Below are 23520 nucleotides of genomic sequence, written 5' to 3'. Positions count from 1 at the left end.
CCAACCAAACAAATATAGGACTTAAATTGGATAAACTTGCATTAGAAGGGGAACTCTAAGAACAAAGAAGCAAATAAAAATTCTCCCTCAAAGAACAAATATATCTTAAGTCAAAAATATTTTGTCAAGAACACTGAGTTATATACATCATTAGAAAACAAAGTAAAATGAAATAAAACCACAAAAAACGACTAAGAAAAACAATGGCACCGGGCATTGGTGCATACCTTTCTTTGATCCCAGAACTCAGAAGGCAGAGGCAGGGAGATCTTTGTGAGTTTGAGGTCTGCCTGGTCTACAGAGTGAGTTCCAGGTCAGGCTTCTAAGCAATACAGAGAAACACTGTCTAGAGAAAAAGAAAAGGGGGGGGGGGGGGAGGTGGGATAGAGAGAGAAAGAGAAACAATGGCAAACAAATTGATAGTAACCTCAGATGCCAGCATTAGTATTTAGACTATAAAATCATGTGTGTATAATAAGATTTAGAGAAAATAAGAGCACAGTGGTAAAATACTTGCTGAGCAAGACCTGTGGTTCAACCCTAGAATTACAATAAAGATCTTCAAAAACAAAGGGGGCTGGAGAAGTGGCTCAGCAGTTAAGGGCATTTGTTGCTCTTGCAGAGAACCCAGATTCAATTCCCAGCACCTACATTATGGCTCACTACCATCCATAACCCTAGTGCCAAGGGATTGGACATCCTCTTCTGACATGGGCACAAGGTACACACATGATTCACATACATATACACGGGCAAAACAGTCATACACAGAAAATAAAAGTTTTAAATCCTTAAAAACTAAAGAATGAGTAAATAAACAAAGCTTGAAAGAAATAAATGGCAGAAAGCTTTAAAAAAAAAAAAAGGTAGCAGCAGGTTTCAGGATAGAAACAGTTCAGTTGCTTAAACAGTTCAGTTGCTTAGTATGTAGCAAGGTAGCAAGGTCCAGGAGATTGAGCCCAAGACCTCAAAACAAAAAGACAAACAGAAGCAATAACAACGATTAAGAATTGAATGTGACTAGTAGCAAATGAGAGACAATGAAACATAATCTGGAACTGAGGCGCAAAAGGAAATCTACAAAGAAGCATACACAGACAAAAGAATATAAAGAAATGAAGTCCAGAGACAAGGGGAGATAATGTAGGACAGACCCAGTGTAGACATGATATACTATAGACAACAACTATTAATTATTCAGAACTGGAGAAGCATACCAACCCACAGGTTCCAAAATCCCAGAGTCAAAACCAAGAAAAAAAATGTAAAAAAAAAAACACATGTTAAAACTTCAGAATACCAAAAGAATAGCCAGAGGACTGGGGATAGAGTTGGATGGTAGACCCTGCGTTCAATCCCCAGTACGATAAAAATTAAAAATGAATAAAAAACAGGCACAGAGCCAAGCATGTGGCAAACAGCTATAATCCTAGAACTTAGGAGGTGAAGGCAGGAGATCAGAAGTTTATCCTAAGACTCCATAGCTATTGAAGGCCAGCCTGACTCACATGACACACTGTTTCAATTAATTAATCAATACCCAAATAAATGGAATATAGTAGTTTCTTTAAAAGAACTATTTACATAATACATAAAGAAAACTCCAACCACATTATATTGACCAGAAAATATATTAACAAAAAGCTGATTTTATATGAGCAGTAATATTTAGACTACATAATGGTTTGGATATACTAAAATCAGACAGACCATATTTTAAAGAAAAGAGCTTTAAATTGGTTCAGCTAAGAGCACTGGCTGTTCTTCCAGAGGACCTGAGTTTGGTTCTAAGCAACACAGAGCAGCTCACAATTATCTGTAACTCCAGGTCAAGGGACCAGACACTTCTTCCTAGACTCTGCAGATAGATACACAAGAGGCACAGAAACATAAACATAGGCCAAATACGCATACAAATTGTTTTTAAAGAGCTCCAAGGAAATAAAGTCACCTATTATGTAGGCAAAGTTCAACAGAAATACATGAAGAAATAGACAACTTCTATAATCATAATGAGAAATAGCTTCAGTTGTCTTAGTAATTGATAAAACAGAGAATCGAACTTAGAGCCTGGTGCATACCAAACAGTGTTCTTTATTTTTTCTTTTTCCTGAGACAGTGGTTCTCTGTGTAGCTCTGGCTACCCTAGAACTCTTTGGGTGTACAACTGCTATGGCTACAGCAGAGTATCCTGGGATATGGTCGTCTAATTGGGTGCTGTTAGTAGTTTTGGTGGAAGGTATTCTGATAGAGTTAGGAGTTATGTATGTAATGAGTTATTATAATGGAGCTGAAATGGTAGTAGAATTTAGTAATATAAGTGACTGGGTGATTTATGAGAGTGATGAGATTGAATTAATGAGGGAAGGGGTGTAGGAATTATAGCAATTATAGTTGCTACTTGGTTAATGGTAATGGCTGGGTAGTCTTTGTTTATGAATATCTTTATTATTATCAAGCTCACAAGGAATTAAATGATTAAGAGAACAGGAATTGATAGAAGTATGATTAGAAAGATAGGAAGTATGTTTGATAAGGCCTTTTGGGTTGGCTGATTTTTTGGAAATAGACGTATGGATGGTTGACAGGGTTTTAGGGATAGGTTAAGTCAAATTAGGTCTAAGAGGTTAAGGGCTGTGTTGAAGCTTATTGTTAAGGTTTTGATAGGTAAGACTCAGTGCAAAAGCTAGAGGGGAGTGGCCTAGTGATGCTGGGAAAAGTGAGGGTAAGGATTGATTTATTTGGGGTGACATGGAAAGTCAGGTTATTGGATTCTGTAATGATTCAGGCACCAATTATGCTCTGTCACCTGGCAGAATGTACTCAGTCAGCACCCTGGTCAGCCGAGGTGTAAAGGCTCCCTTTAAAAGAAAGACCTCTACCCACTTACATTCTCTTTCCCCTTTTACCCTTCCTTGCTCCTCTCTTCCCCGCTCTTCTTTCCCTGTTCCCCTGGTCTTTTCCGGTCTCTCTCTTCTCTTCTGTCCTCTCTCTCTTCATCTTTTCTTTTTCCTTCCCCCTTCCCTCCCCTTTCTAATAAAAATTCTCACTTAAGCTCTATCTACCTGGCATGTTTGCCCCCTGCCTTGGTCACCCTCTCCTGCCATGGAATCCGCCAAGGTTCCCCATGTGCATTATCGTAACAGATTCTAGTGCAATGGCAAAAACTATAATGGTAATGAGGAGAGTTAAAGTTTTTAGGTGTCAGGGTAATATTAAAATCTGAATATTGTTTGGGGGTATATTATTAAAAAATTAAAACTCCTACAAAAAAAAACCCACTTCTGATTGATTGCTAGATGTTTAATAGGAGTTTAGGGTCATTTTCATAAATAATAAGGGTAGAGAATCTAGCTTGATTATATAGTAGCAATGTAGATAACTCATATGTGCTGAGGTTAAAGGTGTGGGTCACTACTTGGCTCCCCCTACCACCGTAATGACAAGGTTTCTCTGTGTAACAGACCTAGCTGTTCTGGAACTCACTCTGTAGACCAGGATGTCCTTGACCTGATCGACCTGCCTGTGGAGTGGCATGCACCACCACTCCTGGCACTAAACCAGGCAATAGTCTAAACTGAGCTATACTCCCCAACCCAAACACTGTTAAGACAGTTGATTTAAAAAAAAAAAAAGAAAAGAAAAAAAGAAAGTTGATTTAATGGTAAGATTAAACTGTAGTTACAATGAATGTGAATGAGTACTTGAAGTAACAGTTAAACTCTAAGGAAAAGCAAAGGGTTACCACAGAAAAAAAGATTGCCTCTGGGATAGAAGTATACTCACTACATTCAGGGACTTAAGGAAGGACACCTAAGTTTGCAGGGTCCTGAAAAGTTTCCTTCTTGTATGTGATGGTTACAGTTGTTTTTAAACAGTGTTCCTTCTCCATGTATGCCTGCAGGAGATCTGGGACTTGAACTCAGTCAGTCAGGACCTCTGAAAGAAGAGCCTGTGCTATTGACCTCTAACTCATCTCTCCTGCCCACACCACTCCTTTCTATCATCTATTCTTTGTTATTAAATTTTTTTAAACATTCCTTGTTTGCCAGGTGTCATGACTTTTGCCAAGTCCTTCAGGAAAAGTTTCATGTTTTATGCATGGTTTTGGATTTAAAGTAATTATTCAGCAAAAGTACCAAAAAAATCATTAATGGAGCTTGAGGAGTAGCTCAGTACTAGAACACTTGCTAAGCAAGTGCAAGGCCCCAAGTTCAGTCCCTAGCACAAAAAAAGAAAAGAAAAGAAAAGAAAAGAAAAGAAAAGAAAAGAAAAGAAAAGAAAAAAACCCAAAAAACAAAGAATCATTTACTAGAGGGGGAGAGGAAAAAAAAAAAAAAGGAGGGGGACACAAAATGACACTTTATTATCAATTCTTCTTTTTCCACAATTTTGAGAAGCCACTGAGTCCCAAGCACTTTTGCATGCTAGAGACTGAAACACTGAAGAAGATAAGATATCTCTTGCATGTCAAGGGAAGGAAATGGTTAAAATAACTTTAGAGGGTTTTTTTTTTTTTTTTTTTCAAGACAGGGTTTCTCTGTGTGTCTTTGAAGCCTGTCTTGGCCTCAAACTCTGAGATCTGCCTGCCTCTGCCCCTCAAGTGCTGGGATTAAAGGTGTACACCACCTCTGCTTGGCAAATAACTTTAGTTTTATATAATAAAACACTAACAGATGGGAAAAGCAAGTTGCCTTCTCTCATCAGGCTAATACTTGATCAGGAGGAGATGGGTAATGAGTTAATTCTTAAAAATTAAGACACAATTATTAAATAAAAGCATACTAATACTAAGGCTGAGGAGATAGTTCAGTTAGTAAAGGGCTTGACCTGCAAGCATGAGGATCTGAGATGGAACTCCAGATCTCATTTAAAAAACAGCCAGGTATGGTAGCACAATCCCAGCACTCAGGAGGCCAGCGTGGTCATATGAGACACAGTCTCAGCAGCTCCATAAAGAAAAAGAAACAAGAACAAAAAGACTAAACTAAAGGGGCAGGGAGAGTCAGGCATGGGACATTTGAAGCCACATCTGATGACCTGAGCTTGATCTTCTGAACCTAGATGGGAGGAGAGAACCAACTCCCACAAGTTGTCCTCCAACATCTATATACATTCTGTGATGTGCATGTGTGCTTGAGTATGTTGTATGTAAAAATGGCATGGTGACACACACGTGTAATCACTGCCATCCAGCCTAGCCCACTTGGCAAGTTCTAGCCCAGTGATGATCATGTCTCAAAAAAAGATGAACAGCACATGAGGAATAACATCCATCCAAAACTTCTGGCCTCCACATGTATGTATACACATGGAAAAGCAGGTGTACCTCACAAACTCAGAGAAAATGTAATAAAACTGTTCTATATACTAATAACAATAAATTATCTACATTAAGCAAGACAATATAAATCTCACAAAGGTAATACTTAACAAAAGTAGCCAAATACAACAATTCATACTGTATAATTCCTCTTATGGACAGCAGCTATGGCTGATGGCAGAGAAAGGGCTAAAGTGGTAAGGAATACAATGGTGATGTTTTAGGGCTAGTAATGTTTGGCTTCCTATGCTGGTACAATTTTTTTCTTCTAAAAATAGAAATTAATTTTAAAGATTAAGGATATAACAAACTTTGTATATGGAGAGGAAAGAAGGAATTAGAGGGAGGGAAGCTGAGAGACAGAGACAGTAATTTACAAACTGTAAGACTTAAACATCAATGGGGGGAGAGATGGCTAAAGAGGCAGAAGCACTTGCCATGCAAGCATGACAACCTGAATCCAAATCCTCAATACCCACAAAAATATACACGGGTAAGGAGCTTCTGTCATCCCAGTATATAGAGATGAAAAGCAGGGACAGAATATCCAGAGGCTTCAGGCCAAATGACCTGGTACTCGTAATTCTGGTGAGATCCCATCCCAAACAAGATATACAGGTTCTGGTCTGTGCAAATACATGCCTACATTCATGAGCACATGCATATGTACATGTCCACACTCGTGCGAGACAGACAGACACACACACACACACACACACACACACACACACACACACACACACTCTAAAGCAAGACTGGAGACAGAGTGAGCAAGCATGAGGAAATGTTATTTTAGAGAAGCTGAGCAGGGGAGGCTACTCTGCTAAGGTCATTTTTGAGCAACGTCCTGTTGAAGAGGTTGCTGATAATCTGTCAAAGAAGTTCTGGAAAAGAGAATAGCAATACAAAGGCCCTGAGCAGAAGAAAGCTTCACAGTGCTCAAGAAAGCCTGCAAGACTGTTGCTGTATGAGAGACAGGCAGGAATAAAGACCAGGCAGGAGCTATTAGGTCATGTAGGGACTTTATTACAAAAAGCCATTCAGTTTTGCAGAGGACTGGCAGAATACACCTTTACTGTTTAAATCACTTGAGCCACAAAGCTACATGAAACAAAGTTAAAGTCATACTGTAGAATGAATTCAGGGCCCTGCAAATTCTAGGCAAGCACTCTATGATTAACTTGAATCCCAACCTCTTTTTTTTTTTTTTTTTAAGTTAACATTTACTTTTATCCCAACTCCTGAGAACCCACATAAAAACAGACTGGTCACATTATGGACAGATAAATGTCAACAAATAATTAAAAGGTTAGAGAAAATTAATATAAAACCCTATATTACCTAGTTCAGGAAGTGCCAACATCAACACTACTGACTTTTAGATGAGATAATCCTTGCCTCACAGGCTGTGCTAACCTAGCTATAGGGATGTTTACAGCATCTCTAGCTTCTGGGCTCCTATGTTTCCCATGCCCTAGTTGTGACAACCAAAATGATTCCAAATGTCCCCTGGCTGAAAACTATCAACTAATGTATAATGTTTTTAAAACACTGGAATACCACTTAAAGGATGAAAAGAAACCAATCTCACATACATCATAGCATCAGGTTTCCTACCACATTAGTGAGGAAGCCTAGAAGATCTGAGTATCAGAAGTTGATTACATTTTTTTTTTTTTTTAAAGGAAGAAAAGAAACGCAAATTTAGCAAAGGTTTAGAACCCAATGTTTGGCTTGAAATGACTTCCTTGACAGACTATTGAACTAGACAGGCTTAAAGGCAATTTAAGAATCAAAGAATGGATTAGCTATTTTACAGAGTTGACTTACTAATAAAAGATGTGAATCAAATAAGTGGTTTATAGGCAATAGTATGAAGTTTACTCCCTTGTGCCTCATTCCCCATGGGTAATTAATGGAAGAAAGCCGGCTTCAGTGTTCCTGAGCTGCTTGGTCTCCTACATAACAGGTGTCAAATTTCTCCAGGTGAATGCTTACCGGTAAGGGATTGGATAAGGAATGTTGCGGTGAGGATCGTGCAACTGGTGGAACACTTCTGCCAGGGCTGGTTCCTGGCCCGCTTCCCCCAGCAAACTGGCCAACAGGGAAAAATGGATATGAATAATTCAAAACAGCACCATGCTTCAGAGAAGGAGAGTAAAAGATTAATATACAAACAGGTCTTAATTATACATGGCCTTTTTAAGTCAACACATCTCATCTAGAGAGAAAATGCCATGTAAGCCAAATCCATCTTTTCACTGAGATTTTTGAGAAAGAGCTCCCAAAGAAATGTAACAAGATATACAGAAAACATGGATAGAAAGCTGAAAGTAAGCATGGTTTTGGACAGACATGAGAAAAGAATGTCTTTCTTTTTTTTTTTTTTTTTTTTCTTGTTCTCAAAATACATGAAGCAGAAATAGAGTAGTGCAGAGGGTGTTAGTCATCTTTAGTAACCACTTAACAATGAGTCGCTGAGCTCATGACATATTCCACTAGACTAAGGGAAAGGACCAAAGGAGAATCAAGCCATTATACCATAGTCACTGAGACACAAAACCTACTCTGGCCAAGAGAAAGTATACTTCATACATGAATTCTCATATTATCACAGACAAGACACATGATACAAAATTCACACCTAGCAAATCAGCAGCAGTTCCTTCTTATTACGAGATGGGCAGCATTAGTTTGATGAAGATGGAAAGAGAAAAGGCAAGATCACAGTAAAGGCAAATATTGCTCTCTAATGCCTTAAATGAACAGGATTATTAGGTTGTTTAAAGTCACTGGAGGTTGTTTATTTACCCCCAAATTTAACTTACCTCAAAGTAATCACTAATTTTATGTCCCCTAGGAGTGCCTTTCCCTGAAAATGAAACCAAAGTAAGTACAGTTTTTCCAATGCACACGTAAGCCATCATCACTGAAATGCATTAAGAAGTAAAAGCTCAGTAACTGATCACAAAGCTGTCAACTAAAGTGTCAGTTTTACTTTTAACAAACCACACAAAACCTTTACACTAAGGTTACTCTACCTCCTCCTCCATATATCAAGTGACTGAATGAGTAGTGATGGGAAGAATGAAGAATTTTTCAGCTTGTTTTAAAATGTAAAAAATCTTTCTTCTATACATATATATTTATAACAAAATTAGGAAACAAAATTCATTTGTAATCCACATCCCAATTTAAGAGACCAAGATTCAAAACAAATGCATTAAAACTAAAGAACTAATCTCGTTTCACATAATTCTGTCACTTTGGGAGACTTCCCTTACACAAGACAGAATGACTTAGCTATACACTTTTTAAAAGGGAAGAAAAAAAGATTGGGAATCCCAGACCTTAGACGGGACAGGGAAAGCTAACTCTTTCCTTGACTATATATTTGGTGATGGAACTATCACTGTTACACATTTCACCCCAGCAGGCTATGGATGGAACTATTTCTGGCTACTGTTACTAACAAATCAATAGTTACACCCCCCACGGATCCTCTTTCTCATTTAATTCCTGTTTGGTCTGAAGAAAATCCTGTAATAAGAAAATCAAGTACATTGGGAAAACAAAAGTCCCCAAAGAACTAGCACTGCTTTGTCAGGTGTGTATCAAATGGCAAGTCTACAACAGCCCGATACTCCCTAAGTACATAAATCTCTGTTGTCAGGGATCCCTCTACACACACTAATTACTTGTTGGGAGTTAGACAATTCCAAGTGCAAAAGAACCATGTGTTTTAGTGTGAAATGATCACTACCTTGGCTAGTTTCATATGGTTCAGCTTTTCTTTTCCGATTTCGCTGGTCATTCTGCTTTTTCTCAGGAGTCTGTTAAATACCATACATATCACAATTAGAATGCTGTTAGATTTCCACATTAGCGTAACAGAGTATATATAAAATATCAAAGATACAAAAGAGATATGACTAGCAAAGACAAGTCTTGAAGCAGTGTACTATTCTTGGGACAGAAAAACAGGCAAAATATGGGGCCTTTAGTTAAACCTGAACAACTTTTGGGAAATTATTAAAAGTATCAGCTCTTCAATATACTCATTAGTAATTTACAATTGCCACAAAATTTAGATAAGATATTTTGGCAGTACAGTAGCCCATGCCTGTGATCCCACAATCAAGAAACTGTGGATAGATCTCAAATTCAAGGCCTGTGTGAGCACACAATAGACCCATCTCAAACAAACAGCAAAAAAGAATTTTTGAAGGACATATGTCAATTCATACAGCAGGCTCTCAAACAACTTCAAAAGGGCATAACCCTAACCCTTTAAAAAGAGAGGCCTGACTGATTTATAGGAAGTGTCACAGCGCAAAGAAGGACTTTGTTGTGCCCACATCCATATGGGTGGGTAATCTATGTAATCCTAGTTTCCAGCTAAGCAGGAAAGACAGAAACCAAACTGGAAAGCCTTTCAAATGCTACTGCTAAATTCAGCCAATGACCTACTCCTAGAATACTGAAAAGTATTAAAATTAAAGTGTAACCAAGCTAATTTTGCTATAACTACAAATCTCTCACCTTTATTGAAAACCCAATCACTCCTAACCAATCCCCTCCAATAAAAAACAAAAACAAAAGTAAAATGGAGAAAGGCCAGGCCTAAGTATGATATGATAATAAAACCCTGACAGGGCCACATCAAAGCTGCAATGAGACAAGTGCACACAACTCCACGACACACCCTGGAATTACATGGTGCTGCCCTTGAGCACAGACCAAAGGTATAAAAATGGAACACTATTGTTTAGGTGTGGCTTCTTACCTCTACTTCTTTATCACTCAAGGACCCCACGCTGCACAAACTCTGGTTGGAAGACTCACTGTTGAGTGGCCCCTGGAAGGAAAATGTTTTTTTAAATAGTCAGAAGCTTCCCTTTAAGCGACAGTAAAAGTATGCAAGAGGCCTGTTGTTCTAATCAGGAGTCAAGAAGCAGCTGTTACAACCACTCCAAAACGAGCTGAAAGGGACCCAGCTACAGCACTGTGTCCTCCATGTTCAAACACTCTTGCCATTGTTACCTTCATGTGCTTCACACATGCGCAGGTCTTCACTTCTAGACTGCCCTCACGTGCTCTAAAGCCATTCTTTAAGTACAATAAACACAAGCTGGGTGATAGTGGCACATACCCTTAATCCCAGCACACAGGAGGTAGAGACAGAAGGACCTCTGTGAAGTTTGAGGCCAGCCTGTTCAACAGAGCGAATTCCAGGACAGCCAGGGTTATTACACAGAGAAATCCTGTTGCGAAACAACCCCCACAAAAAGAAAACAATTATATACACACAAGCATTAAAACAAATACTTATGGGTAAATTTTACAAAGGAATCATAAACCCTACACTCTGGAAACTACAAACAAGTATTTTAAGAAATTTAAAATATAAGTGCTGGCTGTGGTAGTATACACCTTTAATCCCAGCTCTTGAGAGGCAGAGGCAGGCAGATCCTTGTGAGTTCAAGTCCAGCCTGGTCTACAGATGGAGTTCCAGGAACTCCAGGGCAGTTACATAGAGAAACCTTGTCTCGGAAAAAACAAAAACAAATCTCCCTCCCTCCCTCCCTCTGTCTCTCCGTCTCTCAGTCTCTCCCATGACTGTGGGTCAGAAGATGTAATTAATATTGCTATGATGGCAACATCTACCTCTAATTCACCAATTCTGTGACCCTCCTACCTAATGTTCTACTGACTTCCTTATATTAACAATTTGGGGACACCAAGATGGCTCAGTGAGTAAAATCCTTGCTGCATATGCCTGACAATCTAAATTCAATCCCCAGAACCCACAACACAAAGAGAAAATTACTCTTAAAGGTTGTCTTCTGATTCATTCTCTCCCCTCTCTCTCTCTCTCTCTCTCTCTCTCTCTCTCATATATCTGTACTCATCACATTCACATTTTTACACACACAAATAATTAAGTTGATTCTAAAATGTATGTGAAGGGGTTAAGAGTGTTGCTCAGTACTAAAGGTTGAAACTCTAAGTTTATTTCCAAAACTCGATATAAATAAATATATAAACAAAATATTCTGTGAAAGAACAAAGTGAGATGGATCACATTCCCTGACACCAAGACTTGCTACAAGGCAACAGTAGCAACATGACAGTACTAGCTAGTGTTAACAGATCAGTGGACAAAACTGATGACTCCAATGAAACATCTGTAACTGTGACCAACTGATTGAGAAGCAAAGTCTTTTCAGCAAACAGTGCTAGGCAAGGGCAAGCCAGCTGAACTGGGCCCTTCATATCACATGTAAAAGCTTGAATGTTAAGCAAGTGCTTTAAAACTGAACAACACTCCCAGCACAAATTACCTTTAATATAACTATTGCAAAATCAATTTCCCCCAGGATTGCAATAAAACCATATCTACTTTGTCACCAAATATTCATTTTCTAAAGGAAATGGTAAGCCAGGTGCAGCAATACACCTATAATCTAGACACTCAAGCAGCAGCAACAGAAGGGCAATGAGTGTAAGATGAGCTTAGATTGCACAGAAACCTAGGTAGGTAGGAGCAGATAGGGAGAAAGGAAGTGACCTCTATGTTCCAGCCTTATTGTCCTCTTAGGCTCCAGACCAGACGCCAGATGAGACTGGCTAAAAAGATGTAAGGCTGAAAAAAAAAAAAAAATGATTTGGAATGTGCGTGTGCATGCATGCATGCATACACACACACTCTACTCTCATGGCTCTTTATTCTTTAAAAAAGTTTTTTTTCTTAAAGTTCTCTTTAAAAGTTTCTCTCTAAAAGTTCTCTCTCAGAAAGCTCTCTTTAAGATTTCTTCTGAAAAGTTCTCCCTCATCCCACAAGGGTTCCAGTTTATATACCCACAGACACAATTAGCAATTATCTGGCAATAGCAAGGATACCATGTATGCATATGTCTCAAGGCCAGGAAGGCAGATAAGGCCCTGAAAAAGGGGGGCACCTCTCAGAAGGGATGTGGCTAGTAAAACGTGCAAGCAAACTTAAGAGGTGGCGAGGGTTAAGGAGGTATGATTTCTAAGATGGCAGAAGGGGTGTCAGTATGTAAAACTACAGTTGTTTAAGCTAGAATTGTAATTGATAAATGTAAGAAACACTGTAGCTGCTTTCACAGCAGCTGGGACCAGCTATTGCTTGTAGCCATGAAAACCACCTAAGATGGGGAAGGAAAACTGGTAGCATTTGATCCACATTAGCATTTTTGCCAAATGTTACTGATTAAAGAAAACTTTCCAGCTATATCAAAAGGAAAAGCTAAAGCTATGTAGTGTGAGACCCAGAGGCTGCTACTTCCAGCCTCACAGTAAGCAGTGGGGCGCTCCCAATGGGGAGGAATTCCTTTCTCTGGGGCCTATTTGAGAACACAAACCCTGTATATATTCTACATTATCAAGATTATACAGCCAAATGAAATCATCCTCCTGACTTCCCGCGGATATATGTACCCAGTAGATGGAATATTTTCACCAGATAAACACACAAGCAGTGGAATCACCCAAAGCTATTCTTAGGAAAGAGAAGAAGTTACTCAAATTACAAACAGGAGCAACTGATCTCTACAGCCAGTGACTCCATAGCTTTCTAGGTGGATAGGTGGATAGGCTCCCTATCACTAATGTGGTAAGTCAGCCTGTTGAATATTAATTATCCTGCTGTATTTCTCACGGCCCTTGACATCTACCCATTTTTTGTTTAAAAAGAAATGCATAAATCTCTTTAGGGCAGCAAGTAATGTGGGTTTATTAAAAGCCTGGAGATGACTTAAAGTAGAATAATTGATTAATACACTGCTGGGGTTATTTGGGATGAATCCCAATATGGAAAGGGGGAGTGCTACAGCTTCACAAGGGTTCTGCAGAGAAGACAGTGATTATTGGGCACGTATCACCAAAGCTCTGCAAGCAAACTGGGTTTCCACCAAGGGAATGCATGATGATCCTGATGGGTCAGCCTTGTGATTTTTGTCAACTGAGATCTCACTGCATGATCTTGTGGCCAGTAGCACAAAGCTGAAGGATCTCCATGACACAGGGCAACAACAAGATATTTGAGGAGTGCCAGTATTGATAGTATAGCAGAAGCCAGAGGCTTGGAACCAGACTGATGACTCATTACAATACAGACTTTCAAGTAAAGATGTATGGATTAAAGGGTATAGTGTATGACTCAGTGTGTCACAGTATAGCTTCCACGACTAGATTGTTTTGTTTTGTTTTGTTTTAAGGAAGAGGTTACAAGAATGAAGGGCAGATATGGAGGGATGGGGAGATGAATGGGGTTGGGGTACATGATATGAAAATCACAAAGAAGCAATAAAAAGTTAAAAAACAACAACAAACACAAGAATGGCTTAGTCACCAGGCAGTGGCACTAACTGAGGGATTAGGAGGCATGGTTCTGTTGGAGGAAGTGTGTCTTTGAAGGTAGGCTTTCAAAACCTCATGCCAAGCCCAGTGCCTCACTCTCTGCTTGCATCTCAAGATGCAGCTCAGCTGTTCTAGCACTATGCTAATTACCATTCTCCCTGCCTCGATGACAATGGATGGAGCCTCTGAAACTGTAAGCAAGCCCCTAATTAATAAAATGTCTTTTTTTTTTTTTTTGGAGACAGGGTTTCTCAGTATAACAGTCTTGGCTATCTTGGGACTCACTTTGTAGACCAAGCTGAGTCACAGAGACCCACCTGCCTCTGCTTCCCAGAGGCTGGGATTAAAGGCGTGCACCATCACTGCCTGGCCTACATGTTTTCTTTCAGTTGTTGAGGTCATGGTGTCTCTTCCCAGAACAGTGATTTTGGTTGGGGTGGGAGTGGGGGAGTGACCACACAACAGCAAAAGTGGTGAATACAGATGAGAGGACTAAAGAACTTTTTTTTCAGCAATTACAATGAAAATAACTGTAGGTATACAGTGGCAGACACTGTACTGTTTAAAATAGTAACACTGAAGAGGGACCAGAAGACTTAATGTCCCTTAGGCACGAGTACATAACCAAAAGTTTACAAAGATTAAGAATCAGTTAATCCTTTTCTCATCCTCTTCTCAAATACAGCATCTCATATTATTATACAGTCACCGGATTAGACTTAATCAACAAGGATCACCTGACACATTTCCTGTTCCAAAGCAGCTTATTATCTAGTAAAAACTAACCAAAGGCTTGCAGGCAAAACATATGTGCTAAGATTTAAAAGCATCACTGTCATTAAACAACAATAACAAAAAAGAAATGTGAACTAGAACAAGGAGTCCAAAGCATGCTAAGTCTCAATGCATGGACTTTGTTTGACCTTGGTACCATTCTGAAGACTGGGCAGGAGTACAGTTCAGCAGCAGAGTGAATGCTAAGTATTCATGAGGCCCTGTGTTTGAGCTCAACCTCACAAAGAAAAAAAATGAATTTGTGTGCTCATACTATATTCAGATTTTATAATTTGAATGGGGTAGGGAAGGATGCATGGATGAAAGCTCCCTATGGATTTTTTTTTAATTTATAAATTTATTTGTGTGCATGGATGTTTTGTCTGCATGTTTGCTCACCATGTGCATGCACTGTCAAGAGGAAACATCAGCTCCCCTAGACAAACAGCTAGACAGACCACATGGGTGCTGGGAATTGAACCCACGGTCCTCTAGAAGAGCAGCCAGTGATCTTAACTGCTGAGCCATCTCTTCAGTCTCTTCTTGCAGAAATACTTTCACAACTTCCTATGAATCTATAATTATTTTGAAGTGGTCTATAGTTTTTAGGGTTTATGTATGATTGAAATCCTAATCGATCTCCAGCACTCTGAATATACATAGCCATAGAAAACTTAAATAGTAATTAAATTTAACCTCTTTTAAAATTATGTGTGTGTGTGTGTGTGTGTGTGAGAGAGAGAGAGAGAGAGAGAGAGAGAGAGAGAGAGAACACCCACTGCACATGTAAAGCTGGGATGGCAACTTAGGAGAGTTGCTTCTCTCCTACCATGTGGGTCCCAGGAGTAAAACTCAGGTCCTAAGGCTTGGTAGCAAGTGCCTATCCTCCTCACTGAGTCATCTAAATTATATTTGGTTTACATTGAAATGGGGCCATTAGAACTGGCCTAATCCAACTAGACTAGTGTTTTTATAAGAGGATATCCAGACAATGAGACAAAGAGAGGGAAGAGGGAAGGCAGGGAAGACCACATGAGGACACAGCAAGAAGGCAGCCTCCTGAACCCAGGGACACAGACTTGGGAAGCAATATAAAATCTGCCAGTGCCTTGCTCTTGACTTCAAGCTTCCAGAAATTTAAGAAAGCAAGTTTCTACTATTCAAACCACAGTCTGTATTGTTATGATAGCCCTACAAAGCTAAAATATAACCTTGTATTGTAGCTATCATTCTTACTTACAGATGAAGGAAATGAAGGGATTATGAGAGTTATTAACCCATTCCAAGTCACAGAACTTTCCCAAAGGTCTGCAATAAGGAGATCTGGTTCAAAACGTGTATTCCTGCCAGGTGATGGTGGCAAATGCCTTTAATCCCAGCACTCAGGAGACAGATCTATACAGAGTGAGTTCTAGGACAGTCAAGGATACACAGAGAAAACCTGTCTTTTAAAAAACCAACCAACCAAAACAAACAAACAAAACCCAAATGCATATTCCTAATCATTCAGCTACACTTAGTCCATATAATAGGACAGCTAAGACTGGAGAACACAATGAATCTGAGGGTCAGGCTCTACCTCCTCGAGAGTCCTGCGGGTGGGGGTAACGCTACATGATCAAAGAGTTAAGAGCAATTGTGCTGGCTAGTTTTATGTCAACTTGACATAAGCCAGAGTCATTTTTTAAAAATGGTTTTTCAAGACAGGGTTTCTCATTGTAACAGTCCTGGCTGCCCTGGAACTCACTTGACCAGACTGGCTTCGAACTCAATGTGATCCACCACCACCTGGCTTAACCAGAGTTATTTGTGAAGAGAACTTCAACTGAGAAAATGCCCCCTACTAAATTTGCCTATACACAAGACTTTAGTCCATTCTCTTGATTCAATGGCTCTCAACCTTCCTAATGCTGCAACAGTTCCAGATGTTGTGGTAAGCCCCAACCATGAAATTATTTTTGTTGCTGCTTCACAACTGTAATTTTATTGTTTGAATCTTCATGTAAATATCTGTGTTTTCTGATGGTCTTAGGTGACCCCTGTGAAAGGTTCATTCAATCCCCATGGGGTTGTGACCCATGAGTTAAGAACCTGTCTTACTTCTTAATTGACATGTGGGAGGGCCAAGCTCACTGGGTGTAGTATTACCACCCCTGGGCTGGTGGTCCAGAGTGTTACAAGAAAAACAAGCTGAGCAAGCCAGAAAGCAGTGTTTCTCTATGGCCTCTGCATCAGTTCTTATCTCCAGGTCCCTGCTTTGAGTTTCTGATCTGACTTCACTGGATGATGGCCTGGCTACAAAGCTATAAAATTAAATAAAACCTTTACTCCAAGTTGCTGTGGTTTTTGTTTTGGGTTTTTTGTTTGTTTGGTTGGTTGGTTGATTGGTTTTGGTTTTTCAAGACAGTTTCTCTGTGTTAGCCCTAGCTGTCCTGGAACTAGCTCTTGTAGACCAGGTTGGCCTCAAACTCATAGAAATCCACCTGCCTCTGCCTTCCAAGTGTTGGGATTAAAAGGGTGCACTACCACTGCCCAGTTCAAATTGCCTTTTTTTTTTTTAAGATTTATTTATTTATTACATATGTCTGCATGCCAGGAGAAGGCAGATGATCTCCTTACAGACAGTTTTGAGTTTGGAGTTATAAGCAGTTATGAGATACCTAATATAAATGTTGGGGTGAAGGTCTGGTCCTATGGGAGGGCAGCAAGCTCTCTTTTAACTGCTGAGCCAGCTCTCCAGCCCTGTCAGGTCTTTTATAAGAGCATCTACTTAATTACATTCCTACATAAAGGAGGCCTCTTGACACAAACTTTTAAAACATAGAATTTATTATTTATTATTACTCGTATTATTAGAGACAGTTTCACTATGTTAGCCTAGGCCTGGGCTTAACTTCTAGACCCTCCTGCCTCAGCCTTGGCTGGGGTCACAAGATATTCAACACCATACCCAGCTTCTCAATAACCTCTTAAAGGCTTTATGTGTTTTAGTTTTTTTTGTTGTTTTTTAGGGGTGGGAGCACAGGGGACATGGCTCAGCTTTATTAAGAATACAAACTGCACAAGCAGAGGACCAAAAGATGGTTCCAGCACTCACTGCAGGTAGCTCACAACTACTTGCAACTCCAGCTCCAGGATATCTGAAACCACCCTTCTTGCTTCCAAAGGCACCTGCATTCACATGCACATACCAACACATAGGACACACACATACACATTGTTAAAAGTAAAATTAAACCTTAATTCTTTCTTAACTGCATTTATTCTGTGTGTTATCTGTAGGTGTGGGCATATGTGTAACACTGAACACAGATGGAGGTCAGAGGACAACTTGTCCCACCATGTGAATTAGACCCAGGCTTGGTGGCAAGGGCCCATGCTTTGCGTTTTGAGATAGGGTCTGACTATAAACAAGGTTATGCACACATACTTGGTTTCTATTTGATTTATATCAACTATTTTATCTTTTTCTTTTCTTTCTTTTTATTGAGACAAAATTGAGATATAACCCTAGCTGGCCTGGAATTCACCATGTAGACCAAGATGACTTCAAACTCAGCAATCTACCTGCCTCTGCCTTCTGAGTGTGTATGCCGCCATGCTCAACTCTTTATGATGTCTCTCTGTTTAGACTGTTAACATATTCCTAGCTCCAGGCAGAATCTTGGATCACTGTTCTTAGATCTTTCTTCTAAAACTGTAAAATTCTCACTATAGCACTGTGAGCCATAGCCCACAAATTCTGATATATCTTTTTGTTTTCATTCAGTTCTATTCCCTATGACACAACGGTTATTTGCAATGTCATTTCACTTCCAAATACTTAAGAGATTCTTCTACATTTCTGATTTAACTCCTTTGTAGTTCTAAGAGTCGGTGCTACATTAAGTACTGCTTGCTATATTTTCTGGTTAAATAAATTGGTCCTTCTTTTTCTTCTAGGACAGGTCTTATTCTGTAACTCAGGTTGATCTGCAATTCACAACAATTCTCCTGCCTGGGGATTCCAGACATGATCCACCACACCCAGCCACTGATCCTTCTTTCAGAATAAGATGCATTTTATTGCCTCAATAACACTTCTGTATTCTGGAGTCTTCTTTTATTAATCAAATATAGCCACCTGAGCATTTCTAGAGTATCTTTGTAGAACAGCTTTTTCCACCCATGTAAATTAACATTGAAATTTAAAGTTGGAAATGGTGGTACATGCTTTGGAAAGCTCAAATGGGAAGAATTCTAAGTTTGAGGCCAACCTGAGCAACACAGAAAAACCCTGTCTCAAAAACAACATAAAACAAATTTATATCTGAATGTATGTATATTTCTAAACATATCGGTTAAAGCAGAGTGGATTTTCTTTAAACAACTAGCAGTTGGAGCTATTTGAACTAGCCTGGCAATCTTTATTTATTTTTTAAACAGTCTTACTATGTGGCCTAGGCTGGCCTAAAACTCACAGTCCTCGTATTTCAGTCTTCCAATGCTGGAAATGGAGGGGAGTTTCATCAGTTCTAACTCCTGGTACTTTCTTCTTGAGATAGGGTCTCAGGTAACCCAGGCTGGCTGGTCTTGAACTCCCTACATAACCAAGGATGACTTTACACTTCTGACTTTACAACATGCATAGTTTTTGTGGTACTGGGAATCTAACTAAAGGTACTTCATACATTCTAGGTAGATACTCCACTACCTGAAATAAGCCCCAGTTCCTCCGAGCACTCTCTTTCCATTTTAATGTTTTAAATTTTATTTTGTGTGTATGAATGTTTTGCTTGCATGAATGTCCATGTAACATGCATACCTGGTACCCAAGGAAGCCATATCAATCTCATGGACTATTATCTTTCTTAACATGGCATGAGGTAACATGGTCTACCATCTGTTGCCAGCATGTCCTGAAAATGGCCTAAGGATTAGAGAAAATACTGCAACCTCTGAAATTTTAAGGAAGCTGTGGCAGCAGTTGTGTGGCCCCTACTATTAGTGATCAGATACACAACTGAGGCTGAGTTGCCTCTCTAGAGCAGCCAGCAGTTCTCAATCCATGGAAAACCACCAAAAATATTTAATTTTAATTCATAACAACAGCAAAATTACAGTTCTGAAGTGGCAGTGAAAATAATTTTAGAGTTGGAGGAGTCACTACAACATGAGGAACTATATTAAACCACCACAGCATTGGGAAGATTGAGAGCCACTAAGCCAGGCATGGTGGTGCACACCTTTAGTCCCAGCACTCAGGAGGCAGAGACAAGCAGATCTATGTGAGTTTGAAGCCAGCCAGGGTTACACACAGAAACTCTGTCTTGAAAAACCAGAAGGAAAAAAAGGAAAAAAGGAAGGAAGGAGGGAGGGAGGGACAGACCAACCAACCACTGGGCTAAAGGGAACTTGCCTGTGTAAGGAAGAATTACAACGAGGAATAAACATGTGACAGGCTTCTTCCATCCTAGCCTCTGATTTAGAAAAAAGTGATTGGTGGGAAGGAGGAAGCAGAGGTGCTGGCTTACCATTTCCTCCTTTCTAGATTTTAAAAAGTTTCTGTGTATGTATAAGCCTGCATGAATACACACATGATGTACAGGAGCTCTCTGAGACAAGAAGAGGACACCAGACCCTCTGGCACTGGGATTCCAGACAGATGGAAACTGCCATGTAGGCTCTGGCTCCTCTATAGGAATGTAAGCAGCACTTTTAACCAATGAGCCATCATCTTTCTCACCCCTAGCTTGCCATTTTTTTATGAAAGCACAATGGAAATCAGACAAGGAGCCTGTCTAGGTCATTTACTAGTAAAAGTGTCAAAATCTGTGTCAAAAGTAGGGGGGAAAAATTTGTGTTCAGCCAGAGTTCTTAAGGAAAGTCAGATTCTGCATTTCTGAACTTCTGGGAATCAGAAAAACTGAACAGTTTCTGAAGAGATGAATGACAAAAAGGCAGGGAATCTCTATTACAAATCTCTACCACCCCTGCCTACTGTGGAAGGAGATTAACTTGGTGGTGGGAACCATTTTAGCAGATCCCCAGCAGGGTCGCCAAGGCCAAGATAGACTATTTCACATGCTAATAGGAGATCCTATGTTAAAATGTAGATTTGTGCCAAGCATGGTGGCATACACCTTTAATCCAGCACTTGGAAAGCAGAGGCAGGAGGGTATTTGAGAGTTAGAGGCCAGCATACTCTATGTAGCAAGTTCTACCAGCTGAGGCTGTAGAGCAAGACCCTACCTCAAAATAAAAAAGCAATCTGTTGGCTTCATACTAACATGTGAAACACTTGGGCCTTAGTACATAGGACACACTTAGCTCCAAGACAGCCTGCGTAAGAATGGACATTCTGCCAGGACACTCTTGTGTACCATTACTGGAAGCTTCATCTAAGGATGCAAACTGAAAGTAGATTTGGGTGTCTGGGTGAAATGGGACCCTACAGAGGCAGAATTTAATACCCAGACCAAGCCCTTTCAACTGCAAGTGTGCAGTAAGTAGTGCTCACACCCATGCTGCTGTAGCTTATACTGCTACTCTGACAGAAATGACACAGGCCACAGGACCCGCTTGGGACACACTTCTTGCTGTTTATAGCAGTCATAGAATCTAAGAATCAGTGAAAGCCTTTCTTCTCAGTTTGGTACATTAATTTTGCCTGTTGCCAAGGTTCTCATTGCTAAGTAGCTCTTTACTTTCTTCCTACACAGTCACCTTCTCTTAGCTAAGATTTTGCCTTCCACAGATACAGTTACTTACTTGTTCAACTATAGTCTGAAAATTATTCAGTGGAAAAGTCCAGAAAGAAGTCTTTTTTTTTTCCCCCTCGAAACAGGGTTTCTCTGAATAATAAATAGCCTCCTTGGCTGTCCTGAAACTAGCTCAGTAGATCAGGCTAGTCTTGAACTCACAGAGATAGATACACCTGCCTCTGTCTCCCGAGTGCTGGGATTAAAGAACTGAGCCACCACTGCCTGGCAAGAAGTAATTCTTAAAGTTTTAACTTGCATGTTGTTCTGAGCAAGCCAATGAAATCCCATACTATAGGAGTCTGTCCTACCTTCCAAGTGAACACCCTGTGTCCTCTCTCACACTGACACCTGTTACTTAGCATCCTCTTGCTGAGCAGTATGACTGCTAACAGCATTGCAGTGCTTGTGTTCTTGTCACTCATTTTACTTACTGGCTCCAAACCCAAGAGAAGTGATGCTGACAACTGGGGTGTAACAAAGAGAAACTGTGAAGTGTCTCTTTAAGTGACAAGGTGAACGTTCTTAAGTTAATACAGAAAGAAGAAAACAAAAACCTAAGATTTGTATGCTGACATTGAAAAGATGAGTCTTTTATGAAGCTATGAAAAGAGGGGGGGAAGAAAAAAAAAGAGCTGGTTTTGCTCTCACACGTGAACTACAAGAACCACAGTGCATGTGTATAGGAAAATACTGTGTGTGTCTAGGTACATAAACACAGTTTATCATGGTCTGTGATTTCACACATCCACTGGGACATTTGTCCCTTGTGCATTAAGGTGGGACTGCTGTAGACTAATTTTCTAGGATGTTATCGTTACTGTTTAACAACGGATCAAATAGATCAGTTATACAGTTCACTGTTGGGTATCAAGGGTCATTTCTCTCTGTTATTCCTGCTATGAAATACTCAAAGAGTAAGAATGGATTTTGGACCAGGTGTGGTAGTCCCATGCCTTCAGTCCCAACATTTGGGTGACAAAGCCGTGTAGAGAGCTCTGTTAGTCTGAAGGCAAAGTTTGGCTTACTTTGAGAGCCAGCCTAAGCTACATAGCAAGAAAAAAATGAGTTTTGCTGCCTGTAAAATTTCAGATAGCTAAGTTACTGAAGTCTCTCCAGAGGCCTAAAGAACACTAAAAACCCATGGTGTGAACGAAACAAACTTAAGTTATCAGGGGGAGGACAAGCACCCTTCCTGCTGGACCATCCTGCTAGTCGTGATATCTTGCTTTAAAATTTTTATTTTAGGAATCTTTTAGGGATAGGGATGTAACTCAATGGTTTTGTAATGGTTTTCATTACAAAAAACAACTAAAGAGGGCCTAGAGCAGTGGTTTTCAACCCCTTTGGGAGTTGAACAACCTTTCACAGGGGTTGCCTAAAATCATCAGAAAAACAGATATTTACAATATGATTTACTACAGTAGCAAAATTACAGTTATGAAGTAGCAATGAAATTATTTTGTGTTTTTTGTTGTTGTTTGTTTGTTTGTTTGTTTGAGACAGGGTTTCTCTGTGGCTTTGTAGTTTGTCCTAGAACTAGCTCTTGTAGACCAGGCTGTTCTTGAACCCACAGAGATCCGCCTGCCTCTGCCTCCCCAGTGCTGGGACTAAAGGTGTGTGCCACCTGGCAATGAAATGATTTTTTTTCTTTAAAGATTTATTTATTTATTATGTATAGTATTCTGTCTGCATGCCTGTCTGCACACCAGAAAAGGGCACCAGATCTCATTACAGATGGGTCTGAACACTAAATGGTTGCTGAGAATTGAACTTAGAACCTCTGGAAGAGCAGTCAGTGATCTTAACTGCTAAGTCATCTCTCCAGCCCACCTCTAACCCCCCAACACACACAAAAAATAATAATTTTATGATTGGGGCTCACCACAACACGAGGAACTGCATTAAAGGATTGCAGCATTATAAAGGTTGAGAACCACTGGGCTGGAGAAATGGCTCACAGGTTAAAGCATTTAAGTATATGAACTGAGTCAAGATCCCCTAGTTGGGGGGGAGCTGGCTGGAGAGATGGCTCAGTGGTTAAAGAGCACTATCTGCTCTTCCAGAGGACTAGGGTTCAATTCCCAGCACCATGTAACTCCAATTTCAGGGGATCTGACACCTTCATACAGACACACATACAGGCAAAATGCAATTGTATGAAATAAATAAATTTTAAAAAAAGATTCCCCTAGCTCACATAAATACAAGTGGGCATGACCATCTTGAACTCAATTATCCTCCTGTCTCTCAGACACTGAATTATAAAACTGCTTTGAGGCTGGAGAAGCAGCTTAA

At 39.9% G+C, this 23520-nt stretch overlaps 1 protein-coding gene across 8 annotated transcripts in view; it reads right to left on the bottom strand.

The window, feature by feature from the left end:
• Tlk2 (tousled like kinase 2) overlaps positions 1–23520 on the bottom strand; it is a 94028-nt gene that overhangs the window by 60588 nt on the left and 9920 nt on the right. For 4 of the 8 annotated variants that reach the window (XM_051178898.1, XM_051178888.1, XM_051178909.1 and 1 more), the window contains exons 3-6: positions 10110–10181; positions 9087–9156; positions 8152–8195; positions 7322–7417 (exon numbers count right to left, since the gene is read on the bottom strand). In XM_051178898.1, coding sequence (XP_051034855.1) covers positions 7322–7417; positions 8152–8195; positions 9087–9156; positions 10110–10181 — 282 coding nt within the window. The remainder of the gene's footprint in view (positions 1–7321; positions 7418–8151; positions 8196–9086; positions 9157–10109; positions 10182–23520) is intronic. The other 4 variants (XM_051178904.1, XM_051178917.1, XM_051178923.1 and 1 more) reach the window with 2 other exon arrangements.

The sequence above is a fragment of the Phodopus roborovskii genome, unplaced genomic scaffold (genome assembly GCF_943737965.1).
Source record: "Phodopus roborovskii unplaced genomic scaffold, PHOROB, whole genome shotgun sequence".
NCBI lineage: Eukaryota > Metazoa > Chordata > Mammalia > Rodentia > Cricetidae > Phodopus > Phodopus roborovskii.
The sequence above is the reverse complement of the archived record's forward strand: the minus strand, read 5'-3'. Positions and strand labels throughout refer to the sequence as shown.